Source organism: Protopterus annectens, chromosome 2.part2 (genome assembly GCF_019279795.1).
Source record: "Protopterus annectens isolate FY-2018-M chromosome 2.part2, PAN1.0, whole genome shotgun sequence".
NCBI classification, from domain to species: domain Eukaryota; kingdom Metazoa; phylum Chordata; order Ceratodontiformes; family Protopteridae; genus Protopterus; species Protopterus annectens.
The window spans coordinates 428,913,567-428,926,679 of record NC_056730.1 but is presented as its reverse complement, the minus strand read 5'-3'; the positions used below and the strand labels follow the sequence as shown (position 1 = coordinate 428,926,679).

General features: G+C 43.0%; 1 protein-coding gene across 2 annotated transcripts in view; it reads right to left on the bottom strand.

Annotated features, from left to right (window-relative positions):
• The window catches only part of FCHO2 (FCH and mu domain containing endocytic adaptor 2), a 4,043,518-nt gene that overhangs the window by 2,278,346 nt on the left and 1,752,059 nt on the right, over positions 1-13,113 (bottom strand). For both annotated transcript variants that reach the window (XM_044063938.1, XM_044063939.1), the window contains exon 16: positions 9,839-9,881. In XM_044063938.1, coding sequence (XP_043919873.1) covers positions 9,839-9,881 — 43 coding nt within the window. The remainder of the gene's footprint in view (positions 1-9,838; positions 9,882-13,113) is intronic.

Below are 13,113 nucleotides of genomic sequence, written 5' to 3'. Positions count from 1 at the left end.
GAGAATGTTGTATTTGTTTCCTTGTCTTTAAAAGTGTTTTAGACTTTGTCTTGGATGCTGAAGTAGGCTTGATATAAAGTTGTGTAGGTCTGAAAACATCCTCAGAAGCCGATACCTGCTCAGCGGCTCCGGACCAATCTGAGGGATTAGTTTCCGAAGGGCCAATACCTTGAGTATCCAGAGGCCTAGTTGTCTCCACGTGGGAGTCGGAGGCGGCCTGTGGCTCTGTGGTAGCGGGAGTCAGGGGCTGCGAAAGCGCCTCACTGAGCACCGGCGAACCGGCGACTGGCCTAGAAGAGGCCTTGTCGGTTTTGGACCTCGGATGCCTGCCTTTTTCGTTCTCCTTGCGCTTTTTATGAATTCCAGTTGTTGGTTGTTCCGACGGCATTATATAGTTAAACCTTCGACCAAAGTAATGGAAAGCAAAATCGTTCCAACGCTTAATAGTGCGTTGGTTAAATCTAGCACAAAACCGGCAACGTCATGGTCAGGGCCTACGCAAGGGATACAGTAAGAATGAAAATCCTTATAAAGTATTTGCTTCCCACAAGAAATACAATTATTAACTTTTTCCTGACATCGGTCTGGAGCAAGAAAAAAGTTTCCTCAACGAGGTACTTAGCTTTATAGAAGACTTCGGATCTGAAATTAAATTTCGAAAATCTCAGGAGTCGGCCGACCAGCACTTGCAAACTGCTTTTGCTTCAGGCACCGCGCAGCAAGAAAGACTGAAGAAAATGGCGTTGGCTGCATCTTTTATACCCCTGGCGCTCTGACGTCAGGGAAGAGGTGACAGCAACCAAAGCCGGACCAGGACTTTGGAATTCAGGCCGACTGCGGGTAGCCTGCCAGCAGGATAACCCAAGTGTAATGACTGCAACAGTGAAACACGATGAACGTCCACATTACAAAGTATGCTTTCCAACCTGTTCAGCTGCATGCAATTCCTGCAATTCTGTATTTTCTGCACATTCTGAAATCAACATCATTTTCTGTTTCAGCAATCCCATAAGATGTTGTTGGTACTTAAGCATATGAAATTGACAGTTTAAGGCCCTGATTACCAAGGTTGCAGATGTATAAACCTTTTTTCCCCATCTGTCCAGTGCCCTTGAATCTCTGTCAGTGGGGGTAGGATTTTTTGCTGTTGAGGCCTTAACTCCCTTTGGACCCTGTGAAATAGTTTCAGGATCAGCAGCAGGGTTTCTAAATAAAAATTTATGCGAGTCAGGGACCCTGTAATATCTGTCAGGCTTACTGGGGGCCAAAGGTAAGGAGTCAGGGGTCAAGCTTGACTCCGAAAACACATCATCCACAATGTCTAAAACAGGGGGAATGGATAAAGGCCTGTGCTAAGGGAGAAGAAGGAAATCCCTGATCCTCTTTTTTGATTCTGAGAAGTCTTGACTCTCCCAGTGAAAATGCTCCCTCAAAGTATGCAAGGTTTCTCCAAATGAATAATCCTCAGGAGGAGATGCAGCTGGAATAGACTCCTCAGAATCAGAATCCTCATAGGGAGGCATAGATAATTCCTGATCAGAAGAGGAATCAGAAGAAATAGAAACCTGATCTGAAGATTCATAATCAGTGTCTTGCCTAGACCTCTTATCAGGAGGGGGATGGGTACCTGTTAGAAAAATATGTATTAATGTATATGTTTAGTGCTTATTAGAAGCTAAAAGGGTTAACACATTTCATTCTATTTTATGTACAGCTTAATTCTGTATGAAATTACAAAGATGCTTTTCAAACTGCAGTATGCTTTCTGAAATTGCAAGGTGCTCTCTGACCTAGTATTTGCTAGCACAGCAAAATTCATGTTTATGCCTTTTGGAAATTTACTGAGAAGCAGGTGATTATCTGCTAGGTCAGGAAAATAAATGAATAGAACAATATTTTTTTTCTATAATGTTATTGAACTTGAACAATCAGCTCTGTTCGTGTTATGAGAACATGCACAGCTGCAGAAAAGAAAGATACATCGAACAAAGACTGCTTGAAGAAATGAACCATAATCTGTACTTGCTTTGTGCTCAAATTAGCCATAGTACCTTGAATGGTAGCATTGCATAGTGAGAAGTTGTATCTGACCGGTGGTCATCAAGGCCATGTTGTTTTTCTTAGGAAGTTTTTTTGTAAACTTGATGTGCCAGCAGAAAATCATGGACAAACAGCTGCTATGAAATAATATTCAAAGAACTTGTGATTTATTACGTCAGCTTGGTAGGCAATGTCTTGTAAGAAATGTATAAGAATAGCTTCACTTCCTGATTCTAGTTAGATAAACTCTGTATTAGCACATTTTTGTCTCCTTGCTGCAAGATTAAAGTGCCTTAACCTGAACCTGCCGTGTGTTGTCTTTTTGAAGTTGTTTTTCCTTTGACAGTACCCCTGATCAGGGTAATAAGGTCTTCAGCCATTTTGATCATCTGTTTTTTAGGCACAGAGGCCTGTGCACGTGGCTCATGTGTCGGTTTTTTAGTTTTAGAAGCTGCTTTAGTCTTTGGTTTTGCAGCTTTCGGTTTGATATACAAATGTTGAGGTCTGAATACACCCTCAGAAGCTGGAGCATACTCAGCAACTCCGGACCCATCCGAGGGAGATACATCTGTCGGTCCAATACCTTGAGTATCTTGCGGCATGCCGGCTCCACATGGGTGTCGGTAGAGGCCTGCGACTCGAAGGTAGCGGGTATCAGGGGCTGCGAAAGCGACTCACTGAGTACCGGCAAACCGGCAACTGGCTTAGGAGAAGCTTCATCGTCGGTTTTGGATCTCGACTGCCTTTCTCTGTCTTTTTCTTTGCATTTTTTATGTACTCTGGTAGTCTGATTACTATCCAATGACATTTCTGGGTAGTTAAATCTGTTTCCAAAATACTTTGAGGTAAAAATATACTGACGCTTAATAGTGCGTTGGTTAAATCTAGCATAAAACCAACAGCCAGGCACGTTGCGATCAGGGCCTAGGCAAGGAATACAGTATAAATGGAAATCCTTATGAGGTATTTGCTTTCCACAAGTAATACAATTATTAACTTTTTCTGACATTGGTAAAAAGCAAGAGAAAAGTTTCCCCAACAGGGTACTTAGCTTTAGTGAAGACTTCGGTTCTGAAACTCAAAATCGAATATTTCAGTAGTCAGCTGATCGGCACTTGTGAAATGTTTCTGCTTCGGGCACTGCATGGCAAGAAAGACTAAAGAAAATGGTGTTGGCTGCATGTTTTATACCCCTGCCGACCTGATGTCATGGAAGAGAAGACAGCAACCTATGCAGGACCCAAGACTTTGGAATTCAGGCCAACTGAGGGCAACCTGCCAGCAGATTACCCAAATGTAATGACTGCAACAGTGAAACACGAAGAACATACATAGTTATCTATGGACATCAAGCAGATCCAGCATATATTCACCTTTATTAGTACAGTTCAGGAAGAAAACAGGAAATTGTACTGATTGATTAATGTTAGTCTTTGTGGTCACTTTAGGCATAAAGGAAGGATTAGTTCACAAAGACACCCTATCCTTATGAAAGATGATTTAAAGAGGCCTAGCTGATAAGGCTTGAAGCTCAGAAATTCTTTTAGCTGAAGTAATAGTTACCAACAGGATTGACTTCCAAGAAAGAAACTTCATGTAACAATTGTTTGCTGGTTCAAAAGGTTTCTAAGTTAACCCCTGGGGGACCACCGTGAGGTCCCAAGAAAGAATAGGATTTTTTATGGGAGGTCTAAGGAGGAAGATCCCTTTCATAAATGCTTTACATAGCCTGGAAGCTGAGAGAGAGAGATTCATTTCCGGCGTGAAAATTGGATATTGTGGCTATGTGAAGTTTAAGGGTAGAAAAGCTAGCTCCTTCTTTGAAAAGACTACGGAGGAAAAGAAGACTGGCCAAGATAGACACTAAGAAGGGGTCAATGTTTTCTTTAGAAAATCTTTTCCATTTACTTTGGGAGACCTTCTTAATGGAAGCCTTCTGGGAAGCCAAAATAATACTATGGACTGGGGAAGCGAGCCTGGACCATCTTACTATCACTGGAATCGGAAAAACCATGCAGTCAGCATGAAGGCATGAAGACTGGGATGCTGGAATTGTGACGGATGAGACAGATGGTCCTGACTGGTCTCCAGTATCCATGGAGGATATCTGAGGTGAGACCAGAGAAAGGGGAACCACACCTGATGAGGCCAGAAGGGGGTCAATGTGTATGACTGAGCTCCTCAGGCTGCTTACTTTCTGTAGAAACTTTGGGATTGAGGGGGTAAGCATAGAGGAGACCAGGGGGACAAGCGTGAATCAGAGCATCCCTCGGTGACTCCCCCAAAGAGGGAATCAGAGCAAAGCACTTGCTGTTTATTGTTAAGTGGGGGGAGGCAAATAGGTTGCAGCAAGTTTGGTTCCAATGGCTGAAAATCATGTTCACTACTGATTGACTGAGGTACCACTCATGAGGAATCAGAATGGACCTGCAGAGTCCGTCTGCCAGAGCACTGGCATTCTCCAGTATGTGCATTGCAATTAGAAAGCAGTCTCAAGTGACACCCCATTCCCAGACCCTCATGGCCTCACTGCACAATGGGTAAGAGTGGGTTCCTCATTGTTTGTTGATGAACCAGACTACTGACATGTTGTTCGCATGGACAGCAATAGTCCTCAGGGGGTGAATGTCCAGAAAGGCTTGCAATGTTAGAAGGATTGGTCTCATCTCAAGAACACTGACATGCAGCTTGGTCTCTGAGGGGGCCCATGTGCCTTGGACCATCTTTCCCATGTAATGCCCCCCCACCCCAATTGGGAAGCATCTGTGGTCACTGTGGCTATTGGCAAGAAGACAGAACGTGCCCAAAAACAGGTCATCTGACTGTATCCACCACTAAATATGATGTTTGCAAATTGGGGTGAGTTTGATGGGAACAGACAGAGGCTAGTAAAGAACTGACCACTGTACCGCTAAGGTCCGCTGGTGGAATCGCATAAAAAATGTTGCTAGAGGGACTAGAAGAATAGCTGCTGACACTGATCCAACAGCCTGTAACACTAATCTTGCAGGATGGGACAGAAGAGACAGTAAGTCCCTCAACTTGAATTCTGAGAAATGCGATGCAATGAAGAGGCAATGAAGACACTTGGATTTGTCATATCCAGTTGAGTTCCTATGAATTCTAGGTTTGAATTCTAGGTTTGTACAGGAGTCAAGTTGGATTTGCCAAAATTTATCATGATGTCTAGGGAGTCATTTGAGCGTCAGGTGACCTGCTACGAATGCTATATATTTGGTGAACACTCCGCGGGCTGTAGTGAGTCCAAAGGGCAGTGCTCTGAACTGGTAGTGATCATCTCCCAGTGGAAAGCGCAGGTGTCTCCTGCAGCACCTGTCTATTTCGATGTGATAGTACGCATCCTGAAGATCTATACAGCACATCCAATTGTCCTTGTGCTGCAGAAACAGTATGAACTGGACCATAGCCATTCAGAACTTTGACTTCTTTACATACTGACTGAGACTGCTTAGATCCAGAATTGATCTTAGGTCCCCTGTTTTCTTTAGCACCAAAAAGAATCAGGAGTAAGTTCCAAGTCCTATTTGCTCAGTTAGCACCTTTTGGATGACCTCTTTTGTAGCAGCCTTTGAACTTTTTGAGCAGCAATACCCTCTGACTGGGTGGAACGTCGGGCAGTTTCCTCTAGGATCCTGGAGGTGGAAGGGAAAAGGGAAGGTAATAACCTATTGATATTATACTTAGCATCCAACTGCTGTCTGTAATGTTTATCCAGGTGTCTGGGTGCAGGGAAAGATGACCTCTGTCTGCCTCCAGGGAAGTGCGGTCAGGCAGCGCTTCAGGAGCACTGACAGGGCTTGTCAGAGAAGGAATCTCTGAAGCCCTAATTATGCAGACTCCCTCGGCCTCTGGCAGCATCTACCTTAAAAACTTCCTCCTCTGCCTCTGGAGGAAGTGTCCCCATGCAGATCTTGGAAAGGCCCTTGAGATTTCCGGAAACAAGTTTTCTTCCCTCTTTGTTGGTTTCTAGAAAAGGGCCTCTGAGGGGTAGAAAACATTGCCAAGGCAGACAGGGTCTTCCCTTCCTGCTCATGTGAGTAAGCGTTTCTTTCACTCATGGCCCAAACAAGGAGGAACCATCAAGGGAGCATTAATAAAGGACGCCTTGAAGACTTCAGCGAAGTCACACAGCCTCATCCAGGCATGTCTCCTTACAGCTATGTCTGAACTGGCTGCTCATGAGGTGCCTTCTTCCATATAACAGATCGGCCTTATTGAAGAATTAGCAATGAATAAGAGAGTAGTCAGTTGGGTAGAAAACTTTTTAAGGTCCTACACCAACATGGTGTCAGCAACAGAGTTTGAGAGCTCCTTGATCAAGTCTCTTTGGAAGCGGGTAAAGTGTGCCAAAATAATTTAACAACCTCAGCACGAACGTGGCTTTCTGAATCTGACCATCTCTCTGGGCTCCCTGTTCAGTGGATGGACATAGGAGTTCTGCTCGGCTAGCTCCTTTTTTGTGGCTGCCGCCACAACAATGGCATCAACTGGGACACCCTTGTTCCAATGTGCTATGTCTGCTGGTGGGACTAGAAATTTATCGGGATGCTCATGAATGGACTCAACAGTGTCCAGTTCCTTCCAGGCCTAGCGGGAAACTAGGTCAATAAATTCATCCACCGGGGGTCACACAGGACGTAGATGGGCCCACCCTGAAAGCCTCCACAGACTCTTCAGAAGGAGGAGGTTGAGCAGATTCAGCCACCTTTCTGTCTAAGGATTTCTACGATGTCTCTGAAGGAGACGTCATCAGGTGGCAATTGAGGGGATTCTTTTCCGTAATCATACTTGGCATCTTCAGTGAGGGACTCCATGGGGGGGCTATGGGCCTCCATTTGCACATCTTCCATGGAACTTCCTCTGTGGGGTGGTCAGGAGAGGTGTCAGAAGAAAGGAGGAAATCTTCAGGAGCAAGAGTGTATGAAGGCTTTTCAGGGTAGGTTGACCTGGACCAGGAATGGTGGGCTCACTGCTCAGAACCGATAAAGGACAGAGGGGAGGATCTGACATGTGACGGAATGTATCTCTATGCAAAGAGAAATCCCTTTAAACAACCTGGAAATGCGATGGATTCGGGGAAACCCCTCCTGTCTCCCTTGTAGCCAAGGCAGCTGAGGAGGAAAGGACAAGGCCATCCCCAGATCCATGGCCCAAAGAATCAGATGCAAGCTGTCGAGGGCTGAGGTAACAAGAGGAAGGGATGGATCTGACAGCATTGCAGATCTGAGACCCATTCTGATCTGATGAAATTGGAGCAGGGCTAGTCAGGGTAAGCATCAGAGTCAAGGAAGGGAGCTTCTTTGGATCTGATGCTGACTCTCTTGGGTATCTAGGATCCTGGGACTCTGAAACCACTGGTTGGATAAGAGAAAGAGTCTGTATAGGCTGAGTCGGAGTACTCATGGATCCCAGATGGCAAGACCACCACCTGGATCCAAGCCCTGAGAAACTTCCACATCATCCTGTCCATATCGGCCTCTGTCAAGCTCCTACAGGATCTGTACAATGCTGATGAATAGGGCTTGGATGCTTAGTTGGAGTTTGGGATAGTTTAACCAGTAACATTGGGAAAACTGGCTTTAATAAGAATTCCGGCAACCAGCTCCTAACTACTGGATCCGAGGTTCTTGGATCCAAGGTTGCTGTAGAAGGCCAAGGAGAACTAGACAAAGTTATCAGACCCATCAGATCCGAACAGTCTTGTAGATCAAAACAGGTTGTGACACTCTTCAGATCAGAAGGGGTTGAATCAGAAGTCTTAAGTTTCTTGCTTGGCTCCGACGCAGCCCTTGGAGATTCTTTGAGGGCCCATTTCTTGGACTCCTTGGAGCCATGAGTTTTTGTGGGGGTTTGAGCCCCAGGAGATGAAGAAGAAGCCAGAATCAGGCCTTTGAGGATGAGTTTGTTTCAGCTCTCAGATAAAGCTCTAAGGCTGAAGGAAACACAGATCTTGTACTGAGATTTTAAATGATCTGGCCCCAGGCAATAGACGTACTTCTTGTGGGCATCTGAATTGGGAATCTTTTAAACCACGTTGGTTTCTCAGACATGGCAAACAGTAAGTGAAACCAAGCAGTCAAGTACAAGCAAGCAAACACATGAAACTAAAAAAAAGTTTCATATATATATATATATATATATATATATATATATATATATCTATATAGAGCCAGATTTTTTCTATATATATATATATATATATATATATATATATATATATATACATATATATATATATATACACACACACACACACACACACACACACACAAACACACAAACACACAAACACACACACACACATATATAGATTTTTTATTTTTTTAAATATAACACTAATAATAATAAGAGAAGAGCTAAAAGCCACAAGGAAGGGTGATAAGTAAAAAGGCAGAAAAGGACCCTAACACCTGCGAAAACTTAACTTTTAAGTGGGAGGAGCATGAAAGATTATACATTTTAACAAACTAGCAATAATATTAAAGTTTTAAATAAGATGTAAAAGTTTTAAACAAGAAAAAGAGTTTTCTCACAATCTGAGACTTGGAAACATGTCCTGTAGCAATGGCAGCAAAGAAGATCTGAGGAGTTGGGGATGGTGAAAGATGATATATGGGTAAAGGGAGGAGCTCAAGACTCGGATCCAAGTCTTGGAAATGCAGCCAAATTGGATAAGAGGGTTAGATCCATAACCCATCAGTAAGGAAGAATGAAAAGGACAACATCAGATCAGTAGTTTAACTCTTTTGGCTCGATGAGAGGTCCCCAAAATGCACAAGCACGCTCACTGTTCATCCCATGCAGCTAACTTTATATTCACAAGCACATGTAGGGGAAAAACGGAATAGAAAACAAACTAGTAAGAAAAATGAGCAGTAATACTGGAAAAAATCAAGAAAACAAATATATCTGAGTATAAGTAGATGCAGCAGTGTGCAGTACCTGCAGGTGATAGAAGGGAACTGAAGAGAAAGATACCTATCCTCTGCATATACACTAATCAATTCCAGAGGCTAAACTGAGATAACTAAAAAAAAGTTTAGAAAAATAAAAAGTACGCTCTGATGATGGGAAGGATGCATTACTGAATACATTTCGGATTCCAGTCCATATAAGATCTGACTATATGAGTAACAGCTGCACACTCACAACATGCCTAGGCACACTTGCAGATAATCTTTGATCAAAAATATCTTCACAGTGGTTATGACGATATTTGGGACAGCTTGGCTTATATTAAAAACAAAGAGATAAAGTCCTGACTATAACTCAAGTAACCCAAGTTCAATTAGCGGTTCAGGTACTTGATGGAAGGAGAAATACATGGATAATAGGGCTTTGCCTGCTAACTTGGGGAAAGGACTGGGATACGTTGCAGAGGTAGGTGGAGCCATTAACAAGACTGGAGAACATAGTCTCAGAAAGGTAGGCAGGACAGGCTTGTGGGTGAATCTGGAGCAGTCTTGCTCTTGTACCCAGAAGGGGCCGTTCTCACAGATCACACCTCATTGCACATGGATCTACATCACTGATTCTAGCATGTAAGAGATCGAACCATAATTCTAAACTTCAAACTTCTCCTCTGCAAAAATCTACAGTGGCTCCTCAGACTCGTACCCTCTTCACAACCCACTCTCCTTCTCAGCCAGTCTAACTTCTAAAGATGAACTAAGAAAATGAGAAATAGATCAAATCCAAAAGGAAGCACAAAAATTATTTAAGGGGCAGCAAGGAAACTAGAACACAGAAAAAAAGTAGAAAAAAATGTCCAACTTACTCATTTGATGGAGCAGGTAGCCTCAATCTTCCTAACTCTTCACCTATGGAAACAAATAGGAGGATTAAATTTTCTATTTTCACTTGACATGCAACAATAATAAAAATGTACTGCAATATAGTTAATGTTCACCAGTGTCGTATAACAAAGATGTGTCAATATAATTTGTCTTGTTTTAACTTTGGGTTACCCATCCACGACATACTATAAGCATGTTAAATGAGTTGTTAGTTCTTAAAATGAAATACTGTTCACAATATGGATACACAAACTCTCAGACTATTAAGTAAAGTTCAGTCAGATCAAACTTAACAAAATTTGTGGTCAATTAATTCAGTCACTGTTTAAGGAGTAATTTATTATTTGCATTTAGTTCTAGATTTCTATCATCCCTCTAAGTAGGAGATAAAAATGAAAATGCAATATCCATTTCACTGTGTGATCTAAGTGTTTAAAGAATTTGGCATCACATGGAAGTCATCTGCCTTTTGATACCTCAGCTGATGAAGATGTGTATGGTTTCCAATTATAAATGGCCGTTTTCCTCTTGAGGCCCAGTTCACTCCAGGGCCTAAAAATCTAAGAATGCACATGATGCTCCTCTTTGAAACTAATGAATACTGGCCCATTAATCTTATTTACATACACCTAACTGATAAATGACTTTACAGTTCTTACCCTTAGGTGTACTACATCATCCTACATATGACCGTAGAGCTATCGTTACAACAGAAACAGCACAGTTGTGTAAAGTCTTAATATAACTGTAGATGTCCTTCTCTTCACTGTTGTAGTATTCTTTATAATAAGGATCCCCTGCCAAGGGCAGCCCGATGTTTGGCCAGTATAACAAAGCCTTTAGGTCATAATGGGTACAAAGGGCATAAAGGTGATGTCCGGATGTACTATCCTCAGAAATGAAAAGCTCCAGTAGGAACGACAGTCCAAGGATGCCAGAAGGTAACAAACACATCCAGAAGGAAAAAGGACTGAGGGAGGAGGGCATGAAGGAAATACTGCAACAGCGAGGGAAGGACATCTACAGTGAAGACAAGACTTTACACAATTGTACTGTCTCTGTAGTAATGATAGATCTAAAACAAATGTAGGATGCTACAGTACAACCAAGGGTAAGAACTGTAAGTTCAGTTATTAATTAGGTGCATGTAAATAAGATTAACTGAACTATATACTTTTATATCACTGTTGCAGTATTCTTTACAATAGGAAGAGTGCAAAAGCTCAGAAAGAAGATTGGGAGAAGGAAGAGCCAGCAGAGCCCTCTAGGAAGCCATGGAGAATGGCCCTGACAAAGCCAGCTCTAGCCTAGAAATCACATCCAACTTTCAGTGCTTGGTAAAGTATGCACAGAAGTCCAGGTAGCTGCCTCAAGAATAGAACTAGTATCCAAACCCTTGAAAAAAGCACCAGAAGAAGCCACAGCCCTAGCAGAATGAACCTTAACAGAGGAAGGAAGGTTCTTCCCATGAAAAATATAGCAAAAAGAAAGGGCTTTAGACATCCAAGAAGAAATAATTTGGCTTCAGAACAGCCAAACCTAAAGACATTAGCCTTGATATCATCAGGCAAAGGTTGAAGCCGAAACCAATAACACCTCATCACTGACCTAAAAAAAGCACCCGCTGCAACATAACTACACTTGATAGAATGACCAGCCACCTGTGGGCAAGTCTCTAACAAGGAAAGGGAAGAAGATGTACCCTCAGAGTCTGGAATATCAGATATAACCTGAAATGCCTGAGATTGGAGAGCCAACATATCCCTGTATATATGGGTCTGCTAATTAACAGCCCCAAAAGCCAATGCAGCTGAGGTATAGAACTTACCTAGCCTTTCCATGGTTCTGCTGTGTTTATTAGAGGGCAGTAAACTGGGGAGAAGAAAGCAATTGAAATTTGCTTGTCAGAGGCTACAAACACCACTGAGGGGTCAGCAGCAGGACACTTGTACAACAATTTCTAGTCAGCAGCTTATAAAACTATCAGGTTTCTTAGGAGCAGAGGGTTGAGAATCACAAGCTTTAGAAGCACTGGAAAATGCATCCAACAAAGCAGCCAAAATAGGAGGAACAGCAGAAGGTTTAGGAGAGTCCATCTGCAGCAACTCATAGTATCTCTTATGGATCTCAAAAGACCTGACCGCAATCCCATTAAAAAAAAAAAAAAAAAACTCCATCTTGAAGACTGTGTCCCCAAAAGAAATCTTATCAAAGGGAGTATCAGAACAGGTAGATTCCTCTTCCTCTGACCCATAATCCAGAGGAGAAGGAATCTGAGAAGAGGAAGCAAGGGATTCCTCATCAGAATCCAATTACTCCCCAGAGGAATCCTGTTCCCTGCACTGCATCAGGGGAAGTAGAGGATCAAGGGGGGAAGTGGAACAGAAACACCCTGAGGAGGTTTCAATCCCATTAAGAAGGAAAAAAACCCTTACTGAAGGGCCTGCAACTCACTCTGTGCATCCTTAGAGGCAGGAGAAACACGTTTAACTTTTTATTTTTTCCTTAATGGGATGTCTGCCTTATAAAACTTGGAAGCCTCTCAACCAGGACAGCATTCAATAACAGTAGTAGGGACTTGACTAAACTCTGAAGAACAAGTCCTAGGCCCCACGGAAATGATCAACTGTGGTCCCCCTGGACATCTGAAATGGACATCTGTAAAGCCTCCTCAGACGTGCTTACAGACAGACACCCACCGGCCTCCAACCCAGTCTCGGCAAACAAATCTGACAACAAAGCCGGGCGAATCTCCAGCCATTCACTCACCTCAGAAGAAACGTCTGGTGGAGACTGAACTGTAGAAGACACTGGCCTAGACTTCTTGGCCTCCTCCTTTCCTGACGACTGTCCCTCTTGGTGGGAAGTCTCCCCCATAGTATCTTTTGGGAGAAGTTTAAGTCGCTGATTCTCCAGATATAGTGCCAAACAAGAAATTCTACTATGCACAGTTTTTGGTACAAAAGCCTTACAGATGTAACAGGATGTATGGTTGTGCGAGGTGTCAAGGCAAAACAGACACTGTTCATGGCAGTCTTTATGGGGTATCTGCCTCTCACACTGGCATTCACCCTTCTTGCATGACATGAAACCCCAGAAGCAACAAAGAAACAAGTAAAAAAAAAAGCCCTAATGGAGCACTTATCTGCAACGGCTCAGTGAAACCAGCAACGGAACATAGGCATGCAGACTGATGATCAAGAGATGGCGTTCAGTCTGGCAGCAAAGAAGTTCTGAAGATGGTACGTTTGGACAT